The 17,957-nt window shown below is 55.4% G+C and overlaps 1 protein-coding gene across 1 annotated transcript in view; it reads left to right on the forward strand.

Moving 5' to 3' along the window:
• Nucleotides 1-17,957, forward strand: part of NTN1 (netrin 1) — an 87,906-nt gene that overhangs the window by 54,526 nt on the left and 15,423 nt on the right. Inside the window, 2 exon segments of the mRNA XM_039562447.1 lie at nucleotides 9,159-9,308; nucleotides 11,696-11,749. Of these exon segments, the coding sequence (XP_039418381.1) occupies nucleotides 9,159-9,308; nucleotides 11,696-11,749 (204 nt within the window).

A 17,957-nucleotide genomic window follows, 5' to 3' on the forward strand; every position in this document is an offset into this window, starting at 1 on the left:
GCCCTCAGGGGTGGCTCCTGCAGGACTCTGCTGGGACCAGCGCAGCTCTGCCCTTGGGGTCACCTCAGGAGTGGCTGAGGTGCAGCCTGAGGGAGATGTTCCCCTCTCCAGAGCGGCCTCATTTGGATGCCCATCTCTCGTCCAGATCAGCTGTGGTTGTAAGGAGAAGTCCAAGGCAGTACTTTCCAGGAATTCACCCCAGGGAGTTTGTCCTTGATGGTCAATCTTCCTTCCCTTCCTTTCCTCCTTTTCCTCCTCTTTGGGTTCCAGCTGGAGCCACTGTTGAGATGAGAGAGGAGCCAGCTCGTGGTGCTGGCAGGGCTTGGGTTGGGCTCTTGTGTGAGGGCTTGGTCACCCCGGAGAAATCACATCCCTGGAGAAATTCCAAACTTCCCAGGCATCGATCTGCCAAGCACAGACTTTAATTTCTCCCCAGGACTGTGGAGATTCTCTTCCACTGCCTCAGGAATGATTTTCTAGTTGCATTTCCATCCTGCATTTGTCAGTGGCTGTGCCTGAGCCACCCCTTCCCCACGGCCCCATAATTCCTTATATCGATATTATTGCAAGCCCTGAGAGCTGATTTATGGCTTCTGCATCCAAAACTTGTCATCACAGCCCCCAGACACACACAGACCATCGGAGAAGGTTTCTAGAAAGGCAGCTGTATGCTGTCCATGCTCACGGGTCACTGTGGGGGTGTCCTGGCGCAGCACAGGAGGCTCGAGTGCCACCAAGTGCCACCTCCTCCGTGGCACCCCCAGGACCCAGGGCAGAGCTGCACCATTCACCCACCTGGGCTGGGAGGCTCCCAGAGAAAAGAAGGGACATGAGCATTGCTGAAACTCTTAAGCTGTTCTGAGCTCGCAGAATGAAACCATGGAAAAACGGATTTTTTGTTCAGATGAAGACTTGAGCTCAACGCAAGGCATCTCCCTGGCCATGCCAGCCTTTTAAAAATCCATTAAAATCCACATTTTAATGATGGATGAGCAGACACATCAAATTAGGCAGCTGCCTCTGTGTGAGGCAGAATGGGCAGAGTTTGCTGAGTTGTGGAATTCAGGGCAGGACGCTGCTGAATCCAGGGAGCCATGGGGAGGACGGAGGAGGCTGCTCCAGAGCCTCTCAGAAGGACCTGGAGGCTCCATTGCCATCTGGAAACCACCTCAGCACCTTCAGAGGAGAGACACAGCTCACAGCTGAGTCCCAAATCCATGGCAGACACGTGGGTGATCCGGTTGAATAGGAAAATGTAGACAGCATTGATTCCCTGACAAGAGCCGGCTCTGCATTCCTGAAAAATCACATCCTGGCAATGCTGGCGCCCAGGAGGAGTTTACTGGATGAACGGGGGGCTGACCACCTTCCAAACTGGGGTTTGGGTTTGGGTTTCCAGCAGAGAAACATCCAGGAGCAATCCCGGAGGGCAGGTTGGGACTGTGGTTTGTCAGAAGTGGCGACACAATAGAGGGGAATTTGCACCCCGTTAAGAAAATAAAACCAGACTAAAGCCCAGCCCTCCACCGCTGGTCTCAGACTAAGGACAAAAGTTGCTAAATTCACTTGCACAGCCAGACCTTTGCATATCTGCAAGACAGAGGAAAGAAAAGGAAGAATTTGCCTTGCCCAGAAATGTTTTCCAATAATTGGGATAATTTCCTGCTTCAGACCAGTTCTCAGGAGTGGAAAGTCCTTCAGGCTCTCAGATCCTGAGAATGAAACCCCAGCTCAGTCCTGCTCATCCCCACACTCCAGTTTTCAGTGTACTAAAATGAAAAGGGTTTTTTTTCTGGTAGGAAAGGATTTCTTTTCCAGTTAAACAGATGCTTCTCAGAGCATCACAAGCCAGGGGCTGGGGTTTGTGCCCCAGGAGCTCTCACTGGGATTTCTCCCTGCTCTTGGGGCGCTGGGGACTCTCCCCACTGTGGATCCTTGTGTCCCACAAGGGCTGTGCACACCAAAAGGATCCTTTTCTGCAGAGCTTTTCCAGCTTCTCCCTCACCTTCCCCACTGCCTCCCTTCCTGAGGCTTGTGGCAACCTCATTATCTCTGAGACTTCTGCTCCGCTGCCAGATTTGGTTTTTATTGTTAGTGGGAGAGTGCACTTGTAGGAACCTCGTTTCCTCCAGAGCCAGGCTAAAAACGCATCAGGAAGAGAAAAACTTTGCCTCTATGTTTTTCTTTCGGTAACAGCATTCCCAACCCACTCCTCCTCGTGCGACATCTCCCACGAGAGCAGGGGGAGTTGGGTTTTGCTTTAGATCCATGAGGACACCGTGCCCCCCTGACCTGCTGCTCTTGCACCTGCAGCTCTTGGACCACACTTGACATTTCTGATGGCAAAATAGAAGGGATCACATCCTCCATGATAAAACCCAAGTCTTACCAGCAAAGTGGGGTGAAGGAAGCCCCGATGCTTCATCTCAGCATCGCTGGCAGCTTCTGCAGCCCTGCTGGGATCAGTGGGAGGTGCTGCTCTCAGCGGACAGGGGAAGTTTGAACCATCTTGGAACAAGGGAATCTCCAAGCATTTTGGGAAGTGCTGCCATAATTGCCCCATTGTGTGTGTCACTGATGCCTGCCCACAGAGCTCCTGCCCAAAAAGTGGATTTATGGTCGGGGTTCCAAGGCCCCTCCGGATTAGCGCCGACTCCGGCTCAGTGGAGGCTTTGTGGCCCTGCCTGTTCCTTGTTACGGAGGAGACAAAGCCAAGGTCTAATCTGCGAAATTTGGCCCAAACTGCAGGGCACCAAAGCCCTTGGCTCCCCCGAGTGCCAGTTCAGGAGGGGAAACGGGAGAGCCCTGAGAAGTGGCGCAGGAGGAGGGACAGCAGGAGACACCCAGAGACTGTTTGGCTCTGCCTGATAAAAGGAGGAATTCATGTTCTGCTGGCAAGAAACCTTTAAATCTCCAAGAGAATGTGCTGAGGGACATTGAGCGTGAACCTGATCCTTTGGAGGGCTAAATCCAGCTCCCAGTGCCGCAGACAGGCTGCCGAGCTCGCAGTTAATGGTTAATATTTGAGGTCATTATCGGTATGCAGAGTTAGCACAAAGACATTTCAACCCCTTTGCAAACCAGCTGGGGCCAGGCTGGGTGGGTGCACACCAGATTCCAGTTTCTCTTCCCCATAAATCCATGGGATTTGCAGGACATGCTGCCCATGCTGGAGATGCTCTGGTGGTGCTTATGGGCTCTCCCATCCCCACAGGATGTCCCCAGAGCCAGCACAAACCTCTCCTCAGCACTCAAGTGCACAGGTTCAGCTCAGACTTCCCTCACCCACAGACAAACAACCGGGATAGGGATCCAAAGGAAGGAGCCCTGCTTGTTTTGAATTGATTTCCCAAAGACAGGAGCCGAAGAGAAGCTGTAAGAACATCCTGTCCTCCTAGGGACCACTTCAAGGTCACCTCTGGGATGGATTTCAGCTTTTCAGCTATGGGGGACAACAGGACTCACCCCAGGAATTCTCCCACCTTGAGTTCCCTGGTTAGATGTGTTCAGAGGGAGTAGGATTTAAAGTACCTGAGTTCCTAAAGACAGTGGAGAAGGAAAAAAACAACTCAACAACAACAAAAAACCCTCACTTAAGTAATAATGTCAGAACCACCCCCATAAACACTAAACCATAAGGTTAAGTGAGATATGTTTGCTGCATCAGGATGTTTTATTGAGGCAACGGGAGAGTTTAAGCTGAATTTGTTTTGACATTTTGACAACAAACCTGGGTTTGTTGCGTTGTTTTCCAGCAGAAGTTTTCTGTAGCCACATTTTTTCACTCCCGTTTAAGTCTTTGGAGGAAAGAAGGGAAGCAACCAAAGGGAAGCAATTTTTGGCCACGATTCTGGAAAAGCATTTTAAAGCCTGGTTAAATATAAATGTGCACCTAAGGCATGTTGGCTACCTGGGACTTGAATTTGTACTTAAAACTGAGTGTGATTCCCGAATACAGGAGCCTTCATCAATGATTATTGCAAATTAAGGGTTTTTTTCCAGTTTAATGCCTTGTTGGGTTCCTGCTCCGTCCAGAGGCTGGATCTGGAGCCCTGTGAGGTTTGTGATCCTGGCACATCCAGGGTGACAAGGGGGAATCTGCACACCCTGGGAAATCCAGCCTTTTGCTCTTGTCTGGGCAAAAGGATTTTTCATCACTCTGAAAACCTCCCAAGGCAGCAACTTCCCCAGAAGCAGGAAGATGCTAATTCTCCAAAAATGCAGATCTTTTCAGGTACCTTCTCCATAAAGGTCACACTTGAGGAGAGCGGAGCCTGGAGATTTATCCCTCTGTTTACCCTTCACCACACGTGTGTGGGGCAGGATTAGCAGCTGGGAATACCTCTGCCCAAACACCAGGGGTGCAAAAATATTTGCATTTCTGTCGTGCTATTTGTCAACCTTCAGTGAGGCAGAACCATCTCAGCAAGTCCGACCACTTGAACTGAACTGAAAAACTGTGGGGTTTTTTTTAGCCCAAGCACAGCCTCAAGATGTTTCCAGGTGTTTGTTAGCCCCGAACCTGAGCTGAAGCACAGAAAGGTGGCGCTGGCTGGGCTGGGGTGGGCGATGCTCTGCCTCAGCAGGTTTGTACAGAAAATAGGGGCTCCAGACAGAGCTATAAAAGCCCACGGCAGCCAGTTCTGCAGAGCCTGGCCCCGGGGGGAAATCTCCTGGCTGCAGGCGCTGAGGAGCTGCCTGGCAGTGCTTATATCCATATATATATTAATCCCAGCTAATGTAACTACAGATGTTCTCATTCAGAGCCCTATCTAATCCTGTTGGGCCCTTGCCATGGTGTCTCGTAGCAGGAGTTCTACGAGTTAATTACATGCGGTGCAAGGCAGCGTTTCCTTTTATCACTGAAAAGGTTGCCTTTTCAACGCCCTCAATGTCCCTTTGTCGCTGGGCTTTGAGGACCAGTGAAGAGGAGCACCTGTCTGACCTTCCCGGCGCTGTGCATTGCTTGGCAGCCCTCCACCGTCTCTTGGCAAGGCCTCCCGAATCTTTGCCGTGGGTGCTCTCCGTGCCTTTCACTCTGGCTCCCAGCTGAGGACGTGCTATTGATTTCTATAGTGCCCTGATATGAATTCAGAGTTTCTTTCTCCCCCTTTCACAGCACAGCCTCCCATCTTGTGGCTCTTCTGAGCTCCGTTGCAATCAGCCAGATGTTTCATTGACTCCTAGATCTTTTCCTGGAGTGGATGCAGTTAATTGGGACCCTTCAGCGTGGATGAGCCATCCTGTTCCCTCCTTCCAATTATGCATCCTTCTGCACTCCGGATTTTGGCTGCTCTCCCCTCATCTATTCGGCCACTTTGGGTCTGTCTCGCAGAGAGCGACGTGGTCTCCTCACATCTGGAGCAGCCACGCTCAAGATGCTCACCTGGGAGTGCTCTCAGCTCCCTGCTTTCCAGGCCGTGGTTGTTTTACAGGAAAAATCAGCTTCTGGGAGCAGAGGCACCCCCACTGCTGCCTTCCCCACACATTCCTACTCCTTGTTTTCTCCTCCACAGCCATGTTTTCAACAAAAAAATAACTTCATTTTTCACTAGGAATTCCTGGTCATTTCTGCCACAGACACTCAGCATAAGTTTTTCTCAAAGATTTCCTGAAAAAACGAAATTCTGAGAGTTATTCCCCTTCCTCCTGATGCTCTGTGGGCTGACAGACTGCAGACGCCCCTTTTTCTTGCTCCAGCAGCATCCCTGCTTGCTTCTCTCTCATCCCACTGTACCCTCTATGGTGGGATCCCTTCGAGCAAGGCATGAGGAAAAACCACGTGTTATCCCACTGAGCATCTCCAGGGATGTCCCGGACGCCCTCCCTTCCTGATCAGAGAGGTTCCCTCAGCTCTGGTGCCTCGAGGGCTCTGCTCAGCGCAGGGCACTGCTGAATTTCCGCGCCTCGGTGGGTGATGAACCAAATCCACAAATCCTTGCACCCAGAGAAGTTCAGGAATGAAAGCCAGGGAAGTTCAGGAATGCAAACCCGTTCTGTGAGTCCCAAGGCGCCCATCGGAAGGCAGCGAAGCCAAAGGGGCGTTTGCACCGATCACCCCCTCGCTGAGATGCTGGTGCACGCTTCCCTCCATTTGGGGTTGCAACCCAAAGGAATTTGAACTGGATTGGAAAAATCAGCATCAAGCACCAGCAGCCCGGCCCTCCATGGCTGGGGAAGGAGAAGAGCCCGTAATTGCTGGCTGCAAGTGTTTGCACTGGCCGGGGAGCTGTAAATTACCTTTAATTGCTCCTAATTGCTGGCGCTGGTTCAGTTTCTCGAGGACAGGGACAGCAAATCCACATCTGCAGACACTGCCGAGAGCATCTCCTGCCTCCCTGCGCCGGGAGCGCTGAGCCGCTGCTGATTCCCGGAGTTTTGGGAAGACAGACACGGCACAACGGGCTCGGGCACGGAAGGAGCCCGAGCTGCGCTGCCCGCGGGGCCCCGGAGGGACGCTGGGGACCGGTGACACAGAGCCCGTCCCTGCACCCCGAGGGGATTTTCCCCACGGAGCGGCAGAGCGAGCTGGCAGAGATCGGCCCGGAGCTCATCCTGGTGAAATGCTGGCCCACGGGCGGCTGAGTCCCAGACCCTCTGTCACTCGTGCCCTCTGCGACCTCGGGAACATCACACATGGGGACATGAGAGCCTCACAGGAGCCGGCTTCGTGACAGATGAGACAACCTCAGACAAATACGGCTGTAAAAATAACCCCGGCAGCTCTGGCCGAGCCGTTACCTCATGGGGGAAGGAAGCGGCAGCATCGCGATTTATTTATTTCTGTGCTGTCCAAAGAGCGCTCTGTGCTCTCAGCCCGGCCTCCAGGAGCCTGACTCTGGCAATCTTACTCATCACCAAGGCTTTTTTTCCCCCTCTTTTCCCTCTCTCGCCCGAGCGGTCCCACTGAAATGGGGGAGGATTCCTCCCGGGATGGGCTCTGCAGGCGATGCCTGGGAGCAGCCCCGGAGGGGACGCCTGAAACATGAGGCGTGTTCGTCCCCATCCTCCTGCCCTTTGCCTCTTCTTGGGTAACCTTTCCCTGATTTGCTTATTTTTCTATTAATTCCTGCCTCTCTGCTCTTCTTTAACTCGTTTCTCTCCTGTTCCTCCTTCAGGCTTTCGTTTAATGTGGTTTTATTTTCTCTCCCCCGGCACTACCTGAGCCATCCCTTGGGGCTGCAGTGTGAAGGTTTTCCCACCTAAACAGCCGTCTGCTCATCACCAGCCACGCTGATTTCACATTAAAACCTTTCCGGTCTAAATTAGCTTCAGAAACGCAGATTTCTGCTGTGGGCAGGTTTGCAAGCAGCCATTTCCCAGGGGCAGCTCGGGACAGGGGGGAGAGCAGGACTTTTAATTGAAAACCCCGAATCAGAAGTGTTAGGAAAAGAGGAGAAAAGGAGCAAAAGCTTTCTTGGTTTCTTGAGGGTCTTTTTCCCCCTCATGTGAAAAATCTTTGGGTTTTGGCAAGGCTCATTCTCTTCCCACCCAGCTCTGGTGGGGTCAGGGCTGGTGGCAGTTTTCTGGAGCTCTGGGGTGTCCCGTGCAGGGAGAAGTTGGACAATCCCAGAGCAGAGGTGCTCCAGGCACCATCCCAACCCTGCTGGGAAGGGATCAGCCTGGGAGCTGCTGCCCAGTAAGGGTCAGACTGGGGGCTGCTGGTGCAGGGAGCAGGATCGTGCTGGGGTGGCTTGGAGGGAACCCCCAGCCAAACACCAAAACTTGGAAACGCAAAACCAATGTGGGATGTGATCTGCTGTCCCCAAATGAGGCAGATTTAAGGTGTCTCAGAGCCAGGGGGGTGAAGAACAAACAAAGCAGCATTGCAGAATCCAGGAAAAGTCCTCATGGGAGTGACGTGCCCAGTTTGGGGGGCTTGGGGGGATTGAAGCCACTGGTGCCCACGGGGACACCCACCCTGGCCCTGACCCCCAGCCCAGCCCCCTCCAGGCAGTGGGACAGGTTTCCCCCAGCCCCTCTTCCTGGCAGGCAGCTCCCCTGAGGGGCAGGAGGAGAGGGGATCAGAGCTCCCCAGGGAGGGATTTGCCTGGCTCCGTCCCGAGGATGCTGCAGAAGAAAAGGAAAGCTTTCCTGCTTGCCTGCCTCTCGCTGCCACCGCTCAGCAGGGGCAGACCACAGTCTGGCACGGCGCTTGCAGCTCTTAGAAATCAGGGCTGTTAACAAATGTGTGAGGCCGTAATCCTTTTGGAGCAGTGATGATAACAAGCCCTGATGCTTTTTTTCTTTTTTCTCTCTTCTTTTTTTTTTTTTTTTTTTTTTTTTTTTGGGCTTTTCTTCTTTTTTTGCCTTTTTTTAAAATTTTTTTTCCCCCAAACAGCTGCGCCGGTGAAGTCGCACTGTGGGAAATGAGATGGTGAATGTTTTCAAGTGCAGTATTTACATCCCCTGCCAAACCCTTCACATCTGCCCGGCTCTGCCGTCAAGGCTCCATCCATCTGGCCGGGAACAGCAGGTCCTCCAGCCTGCCTGCATCCCACAAGGGCATTTCCTTCCTGTGCCCGCAGTGCCAGCTGCCAGGGATGCTGCTCAGCGGGAAGGGCTCGAGCGAGAGCTCTGAAAGGACTGGTTTGATTTTTCTCCGAGTGCACGTGAAATGAATTCCCAAGCTCCCGCAAGCGACTGCTGCCTGCCTGAGCTCGGTGTGCTGAGGGGTGATGGAGCCCTGCCGGCTTTGTACCTCTGTACCAGCCCTGCCGCTGCTCCCGGGAGCCCCGGGCAGTTTGGGGCTGCTGGGCGGGGGCAGCGGGTGCTGCTCCCCTCCCTTTAAACCCTGCAGACTCCTGATCTCAGCACCCATGGGGTGAGGAGTGTCCGTGGGATCCATCCCCACGCTGCCTCCCGGGCTCGGACATCCTGGCTGCACTTCCATCTCCGCGGCGGGGCTGTGACAGGGCCACCCCCTCTCCAGGGCTGCCCCTGTGCCCAAGAGCTGCCCCCACGCCCTGTGCCAAATGCCAGCTCTGTTTCAGCTCAGTCGCGGAGGTTTGCCGGAGCTGCCGGCGGCAGAGAAGTGGAGCCGTGCCGGGGGAGATCCCGCAGCTCCCGGTCCTTGCCCCACTCCCCGCCGATGCCACATCGCCTCCTGCCCCCGCTGTGCCCTCCCCTGACCCTGCTGTCGTGTGTTCCCCCCGCAGAATGCGATTGTCACCCCGTGGGTGCCGCCGGCCAGACCTGCAACCAAACCACGGGCCAGTGTCCCTGCAAGGACGGCGTCACCGGCATCACCTGCAACCGCTGCGCCAAGGGCTACCAGCAGAGCCGCTCGCCCATCGCCCCCTGCATAAGTAGGTGGATCTTCTTTCCGTGGCTGTAGAGTAGAGATTTTAACCCTTGAAAACCTGCCGGAGCCGCTGCCCAGGCTGGGGGGCTGCTGAACCCCACCGGCGCTCGGGGTCAGAGCTGCCTGGGGACCCCTGCCCTCCACACTGCCCAAACATGATCCCAAATCCAGCAGCGGCTTCCAGCAGCTCACCTGCCTTCTTGGGCGGGTTCTGTGAGTGCATCTACAGCCCAGTTCACCGGGAATTTTGTTTTGCTCCATGGAACAGAGGTGCCCCAAGAGCGCGTTTATTTAGGGGTGCCAAGTCAGGTCTGGGTGTTAAGGCAGATCGTTCCAACAGGCTTTTCTCTCCAAAATCAGGCTGTGCTGCACTGGCACAGAGCTCAGCTCAGAGGAGCTGCTCATTTGATGGAGCTGCCATCACCCCTGGATTGCTGAAGGGGGTCTTGCACCCACACAACCCTCCCAGAAACAGGGATGGTTTTACCACCGGCTTCCTTGGGTTTGCTTTTCCATTTGCCTTCCCAAGGCTCCTCTCACCCTCTGCTCTTGAAACAACAGCAGAAGCACCAGTACAGCTCCCACTGCAGCACCTGCTCTGCAAACACCAGGAGCACCCCCAGCCCCTGCTGAGCTCTCACTGCCTGGGAAGTTGGGTTTTAGCCCTGTGCCCCTCTCTGCTGGCTCCTTCCCAAGGATGCTGCAGAAGAAAAGGAAAGCTTTCCTGCTGCCTGCTGGATTTGCTGCTGTTGGATGTTTCAGTGGCTCATGCACCTTGTGGGACATCTCCACCTGCCCTAACAAAACAAAGCATCAACATTAGTGGGGATGGGATGGGATGGGATGGGATGGGATGGGATGGGATGGGATGGGATGGGATGGAGGAACTGCTCCCCTAGAGGGTGATCCCCTGCTGCTAAAAGGAGAAAAAGGCCCAAGAAAAGTGAAGGTTGGAAGAATAAGGCTTTTGTTGGGGACCCACATTCTGTTCCCACACCATTCTCCCTCTCAGCATGGCCATTGCCAAATTCTGGGGCAGAGACCCTTTCTCCACCTTCTCCTGCTGAAGGAAACACATTCCAGGGTGGTTTGGGGTCACTTGAGATTCATTCTTCCCCGTGTCGCAATGGGACAGCAAGAGCCCAAAGCAGATGCTTGTTGTCCCCAAGATGTCCAGCCGTGGCTCCAGTCTGCTCTGCAGCAAGTGTGCACAAAGGTTTATCATTATTCATTCCCCAGGGCCCAGGGAAATCAGAGAGCAAAGCGTTCCTTGCATCAGCTCCCTCGGGATTGCTGGCACTAAATAAAGACAGACCCAGGATTTCAACATGGCCCATCCAGGCTTTGGGGCTGGGCACAGCCGCTCTCTGATTTACCACGGCTTGTAATTCCCTGTTCCCAGAGACTTGTAGGCATGGAAAGAACACCTTGGGGGAAGGAGCAAGACCCCCGTGGGGTCTGTGTCAGGCCAGGCACGAGCACCCCCAGCCCTGGCTTTGGGATGGCTGGGCTGGCTCTCGGTGCTGCCTGGCCATGCACCGTGTCTTGTGCTGGGTTTACCTGCATGAAGGTGAGTGACCCAAAAATCACCCGATGCTGACTGGGCTGCACCCCTAGGAGTGCAAACCCTGCCTCTGTGGCCATGCATTTTCCCAAGAACACAAGCAGAAAGAGGCAGATGCCCACTCCCAGCTCATGCCTAAATTCCACTTCCAAACTGGACTGTGGGGTGTTCCCCCACCAGGATTCCCAGGAATGCACAGAAATGGCAGCACCATGCCCTAAATGCAGGAAGGACGTCCATGGTGAGAGCTGGGGAAGGAGAGCATCCTGCAAGGCTGGGATGTACAACTGCCCCCGTCCGCAGTCCATCCTTTCAATAAACACACCCAGGCTTGGGAATGAACATCCAGAGCATGATGTGGTTTCAGCTCTGCAAAGCTGGCCCCAAATCAGAGCCAGGAACCAGGGAATTGGCACCAGATGTGTTTGTGTTTCCTTTAAAGGTGGGAGGCAGCCCTGGCACCCCAGCAGAGCTGCAGTGTGGTACCTGCACCCTGCCTCACACCAGGGGAGTGCCAGCACTGCCTCACACGTGGGGGGAGACAGCAGCTGGAGGGGACACCCCAGGGACAGGGAGGGACAGCAGCCCGCAGGGGCTGGGCACAGTGCAGCGTGCAGCCACGAGCCAAAGATTTTTGTTAAAAACCCCCTTTGCAATACCCTCGGAGGATGCCTGGTTGCCCAGTTCCCGGTGCACTGGTTTCAGGGCTGTTGCTGGGGGACATGGTGGGGAAGGGAACCTGCAGGGACCAGGCTCTTTGGGGTTTGGAATAACTCCTCCTGCTTTTCTCTCCTCTCTGTTCCCGTGTGCCCCTGGCTGCCCTGCAGAGATCCCGGCTGCTCCGCCCACCACGGCCGCCAGCAGCGCCGAGGAGCCCGCAGGTACGTTCTGCTCTTTTGGAGCATCTCGGTGCTAAACGTCTCTTCAGCAATCATTTCCCTCGAGACAAATTGCATTAAATGCATAAATCCTGTCGTTTGTACCGGGACAAGCGGTTTCCTTTTATGACCAAATGTGTTGGAAACACGTGTGCAGCATCCTGAGAGTTTGGTGTTCCTCGGAGCACCTGGGAGAGCAGGGAAGGTGCAGGAGGTTTTCCTGCTGGATCTGGGGGCACAGGGGGGTTACCCAGTGTTGTATCCAAGTGGAACCACACCTGCACCCCATGTCACCGAGGGACTTCTCTGTTCCCAGTTCCCTCATGTCGGATGGCTCTGACCAGGGGATGACAGCAGGAGCCAAAGAGTCCCAGGAAAGGCTGACTGTCCTGTCCTGCTGCCTGGAGGTTCCTGGGGTGTTTGAGCCCCATCTGTGAAGGATACAAGGTGTAAAAGCTGTTTACTTTTTTCTCAGCAGTGCAGGAGGGTTCATAAATTAAGGAGTTTGTACTAAAAGTGACGGATGTCACCTTGAACCCTGAGACATGTCCTGTGATTGTGGCCATGTGGGACAGAAAGCAGCCAAGAGCTGAGGGAGCATCACCCCAACCTGAGCCACTGCAGAGGAGCAGGGGCCAAAGCTGGCCTTGGAAGGAGGGGTGGGACAACGTCAGCTCTGGCGTGGGGGGTCCTGCCTGGCTCTGCTGAACTCTCAGGGGTCCCAATCAGTTTGGGAAAACAGTCCAAAAATGGATTGTTTAGATGAAATGCATCCATGCTCTCCCATGCCGGGAGATTGGAGGATGAGGAGGGGCTGCTGCTCCTTTTTGCTGCCAGGCACGAGGAGCTTTTCTGGTCCTTTTTTGGTCCCTCTCAGACAGAAGAGACCACAGTGAAAGGGCAAACAAAAATAGCAGTGGGGGGTGAAGGTTTACAAACCTGCCAGTCAGTCCTTGTCTTATCTGAATCAAATCCAGATTTTCTCGGGAATGATTATTGGAGGTGGATGATTTCAGCCAGTGGGCTTAAATAAAACCAGGTGATTGGATTGATGCAGCTCCCCATGGTTTTCCCCTGGAAATCAACCTCTGCAGTTTCAAAACCAGATCTGACCCTTCCAAACATCATTTTGGGCCCTTTTGTTCCTGGCTGGTGAGGAAGAGGCTGGATGTAAATGCAGGAAAGGGAAAAGCCAGCTCTGAGGGACCCCAGGGTGCACAGACCCAGAGCAGCCTTGGCTGCTGGTTGCAGCTTTCCCAGGGGGCAGAAGACCCAGTGCAGAGACGGCCGTACATGGAATCCAAATTTTAGCCCAAATCCCGCCCCAAGAACCAGGAATGAGGAACACTGACCCTGACGAGCTGGAACTGCTGTTTCAGCATCATTTGCAGGTAGCCAGAGTATTCCTGCCCTATAAAAGGGTTGGTTTTCCTTTGTGTGAATGTTAACAGCTTCGATTTTTGCCTGCCCATGCCTGTATTGAGGTCAGGCAGAGCCACCCTCTGCTCCCAGGTAAATTCTGTCTTTCCTGGGACAATCCCGGGGTGAGCAGCAGGAACGGGCTCCTCTGCCCTCAGCAGAAGGGCAAAATGCAGATTGCAGGGGGTGGCTCCCAGGCCATTCCCATGGATAGACAAGGAGGGAATAGAGGTCCCTCGGGTGTGCTGCCCCCAGCACCTGCACCAGCCCAGGGAAACCTCGCCGGGCACAGGGGGAACATGGAAATCCCCTCTCCCACTGCAGGTCCAGGGCTTGGACAGCTGAGAGACACCTCATTCCCAGCCTCCCAGCCCTCCTGTACCTGGGCATCCCCATGGCAACGCGGCCTTTTTGGCTGAGCAGCTCCACTGTCCCCAGCTCCAGCCACACAAACACTGTGACCATCACTGCAGCAACAGCTCCAAGGGAAAAGTGACAGTAGGAAAGGATTAAATATCCCACAGCTCCTTCTCATGAGCTGCAGCAGCTGGAAACAAGGAGTCACCCCTGTGAGCCGCAGCTGCCTCCACAAGCCAGGCTTGCTTGGAAATGACAGTGTGGGGACAGGGGCACAGGAGGCAGCCCGAGCTTTCCTTCGGATCTGAAGCAGGGACCGGTCCGAGCCATCTCCCAGCACTGATATTCCCTGAACACGAGTGTGTGCATGGGATCAGCAGTGCTGGAGCTGGGAACAGGGCTCAGCCTCCTCCCCGAAGGGCTCCTGCCTGGGGGAGCTGCCAGGCTGGGGCACAGCCAGCTCTTCTTGGTGAGGATGCTCCCAAATCCAGGGATGGGGAGACTTTGCACTGGTAGGGAGAAAAGACAGAGCTCCTGGCTCTGAGGAAGTGTCAGCCCTGTGGAGAGCCAGGAGCATCCCAGAGCCTGGGAACAAAGCACTGCCCAGCTCCCTGCAGTGCAGCTGGGAGGGGAAATTGTCATTTCATTCACCCTGGGGTAAGTCTGGGCTCGGCCTGGGGGTCTCCAGCTTTGTACCCATCCAAAGGAGGAATTCATTCAGCCCTGCCTGGGCATTCTCTGGCTTGTCTCAGCTGTAAGTGAGGTGATGGATTGACTGCATGATTGATTGACTGATTGATCAGCAGCATCCAGCTCCCTCTGAAAGGTTTCTCATGGTGATCTCCAGTGAATGGCTGGGAGCACAATAGGGGAAAGGGGCTTCCAGTGAGGGAGATCCTGGTCCCTTCAAAATATCTCAGAAAGTCTGGGGAAAAAACCTAAAACAACCCCCCCAAAACTGCTGAGATGCAGATAAGCTTCATGCACAACTGCACCGTGCTCTTATCATCCCAGTGCAGGGCTTCCTGCAGCCCCACATCCATTCATTCCTCCATCCCTGCCTGCCTCTGCCCCCAAATCCCTGCATTCCTCCAACCCCACATCCCTGCACCTGATTCCCTCCATTCTTCCATCCCCTCATTCTTTCATCCCCGTATCTCTCCATTCCTGCAGCCCTTCATCCCCACATCCCACCATAGCCAACCCTCGAGCTTCAGAGCCAGGACTGACGAGCTCCCTCTCCCCATCCTGGGACATTTCCAGAGGCTGATTCCCCTTGGTGACACCAAGCTCTTGTCCCCAGCATCAGCTCCCTACTTCTGCATTTCCCCCTGAACAGAAAACTGTGATTTTCCCGCTCGGCTGGGAGCTGCTGTCAGGCAGGAATTTATGGGGTGCTCAGCTCCCGAGGACAGATGTTTTCCTAGGAATGTGTTTCATGGTGTTGGCAGTGGCTCTTGGCAGGGCACTCCTGGATCTGCACCCCATGTCCCCAGCGTGTCCTGGGGCTCATCACTGCGATAAATCCTGTGGGAAGGGGTAGGAAACGTGCAGCCAGCCCTGGCTGCTCCCGGGAGGGGGCTGAGGAGGGGGCAGAGGTGGGGTGGACGAGCCGTAAAACTCCGTGTTGGTGTGGAGTTTTCCAGTGCAGGGTTTCCAGTGCAGCGAGGTGTTTTCCAGTGCAGGGTTTGTTTTCCAGTGCAGGGTTTATTTTCCAGTGCAGGGTTTCCAGTGGGTGTCCAGCACAGCTGGACTGTCCCCACTGTGTCACCAGCAGCCACAGCTGCTGCCTCCTGCTCCCTTTAGATTCGGGAAAATTGGGATGCTGCTGTGAGGCCACAGCTGCTCTGGGCACCCCTGTCCCAAAACACCAAAAATCCCTCAGGCCGTTCATCCCCCTCCCCAAACTGGCCCCCGGCGGCTCCAAGGCAGGGAGCGAACTCCCCCCGAGCTGCAGCGGGGCTGGGGTGGTGTTTGGGATGGGTCCCCTCTGACCATGACCAGAGCTCCCAGGGATGCACCAAAGGTACCCAAGCCGTGCCGGACCCAGCTGCCGGGATGCTGCTGGGCCACAGCCGGGACCGGAGTGGCCGAGCACGAGGGGCCTGCCAGGGACACTCCCGTGATGAGGTGGGGACAGCCTGGGCACATCCTGGAGGTGCCGGGGTCCTGCTGCAGCACTGGGGCCGGTGGCCCCCAGGCCCCGCTGGGGCTGCGGAGGTGGGAAGGGGCTGCGGGCTCCCGGGAATCGCTCGCTGCCGCTTTCCAGCCGCTCCAGGCGAGAGGCTTTAATCTAATTACATGCTTTATTTGCGCCAATTTGTTTTTCAATCAATCTTGCTCAGCCAGAAGAAAGGAGGCTGCTGTGGGCTCATTTGCACCTTCTTGTTCCAAGGGAGAGGTTAATGGCCGTTATCCGCTGGGATCCGCGCTCCCGGCTCTGCCTCGGCCGCCTGGCCGGGAGCTCCGGGAATCTTCTCCCGCAGACGGGCAGCGAGTTCCCGGGGTGGCACGGAGCAGCCGGGCATCTTTGGGACACGCCGGCTGTGAGGATCCGCTGCAGGCAGGGCTCGGGATGCTCCCGCTCGGTGCTCCCAAGGAGCGAGGCGTCCTGCAGGAAGATTTTGTGTGTCCGTTGCCAGTGGGGTCCCGGGGGAAGGTTTGGGTCTGCAGAGCACCAAAGCAAACAAACCAAAAAGAGTGGAAATAACTCCTCCCGCTTTTCCTGCCCCACCGAGGAGTGGCACAGCTCAGTGCCGTGGTGGCTGTGCTCGGCAGAGGGCAGGGCTGGCCTCGGTGCCCCCCGCACCCCTGTGCTGGTGCCAAGGGCTCCTCAGCCCGCTTTGGGGACCAGAAGATGCTCTGGGGCCCAGCAGGTGCCTCTGCCTTGACAGACTGGTCACAGACCCACCTCAGCTCGTGGGACAAATCCCTGCCAGCTCCTGGGGACTGCTGCTCCCAGCTGTGGTGACAGACCACAGTCACTTGGTTAAATACAACCCAGTGCCAGAGGCTTGCCGTGCACCAGGGCTTGGCACAGACTCTCAGGGGGCAGATCCAGGCCCCTGGAATCTCTGTCCACAGGCCAAGACTGCTTCAGACCTGGGGACCATCCTGGAGGTAACACAACAAGCATGGCTGGAGCAGCCCAGCCCCAGCTCATCCCAAGGCCTGGAAGGGATATGCCTCCCTATTCCAGCTCCTGGCCATGCTGGAGGGACGGCCAAGGCCATCCTGCTGGGGACACCGGCTGTCCTGCAGCTGGCCAGGTATGCAGGGCACTAATTTGCACATGATAATTGCAAAGGGCATCGTTCAGGACAGCTGGGTCACAGCCAGGTGAGGGGAGAAGAGCCAATTAGTGATAACAGACCCAATCAGTGATAACAGACCCTGTTTTGTGATAACAGACCCCTGCTCCATTCAGTGGCTGGACAAGGGTGCAGCAAAGCACAGCAGAAGAGATCCCACCGCTCAAGTGAATAACCTGGGAAGGATTCTCTGCCTTAGCTTTGCTGTTTTATTAAAGCTTCTTTACGTTAAAGCAGCCAGCTCCGAGACAAAGAGTCCCAGTGGAGTCCAGCCCAAATTAAATTACAGCAGTGAACCCTCACAGTCAGCGCCTGCTCTGTGAGCCAGACACTGCTGTCCTTGCTCTTGTCCCACGGGGATGATCCCATCCATGCTCCCTGGGAAAGGACAGGGCTACTCCAGAGCATCCCCTCCCTCAGGACGTGTGGTCAGCACAGGCCCAGAGCCAGAAGCTCGGAGCAAGCAGAGCTGGAGCTCTCCAAATGACTCCACCAGTCCTTCCCTGGGACTGATGGAGGAGATGGTAAAATAATTCTTTGGGATGGAAGCAAGGGGCAGCTTCAGTGCTGTGGGAAGTGAACCAGGAGTTCACGGTCATCAGGGAAATCTCCAGAGGTCTGAAAGCCAAAGGCATCCCTGCCATAAGTGCTCCAGGCCAACCCTGGCACGGGGTGATCCTGTCCAGTCCCAGGGCTGGGCAGTGCTGGATTTCATTTGTCCCGTGTCACCTGGGAACGTGGCTCCCACCTGCCTTTGGGATGCTCTGGGACAGCTCACAGAGATGTTTTCAGAAATGTTTGGATCCATGTGCTTTTCCTCCAGGCCCCAGCCACAAGCAGAGGATGTGGGGTTGCTGCCTGGGAAAGGGGCTGGAAATTTCTTTCTGAGCAGCCTGGAGGAGCTCTCGGTGCCATGGGCATGGGGCAGCAGGAAGATCTGCAGAGCCGTGGAGCAGCTGGACACGATGTCCTGCGCATCCCACAGGACTGCAGTAGCTCTTAGGAGCACCTGGAAGAGTTTTGTGGTTGTTGGATGGGCTCAGGGAGGCAGCCCAGGGCTGTGGTTGATGGCAGGGGGGTCTGGGCACAGACACTGCTGAGAGCTGGGATTCCCCAACTCCTGG

The sequence above is a fragment of the Corvus cornix genome, chromosome 18 (assembly GCF_000738735.6).
Source record: "Corvus cornix cornix isolate S_Up_H32 chromosome 18, ASM73873v5, whole genome shotgun sequence".
Taxonomy (NCBI): domain Eukaryota; kingdom Metazoa; phylum Chordata; class Aves; order Passeriformes; family Corvidae; genus Corvus; species Corvus cornix.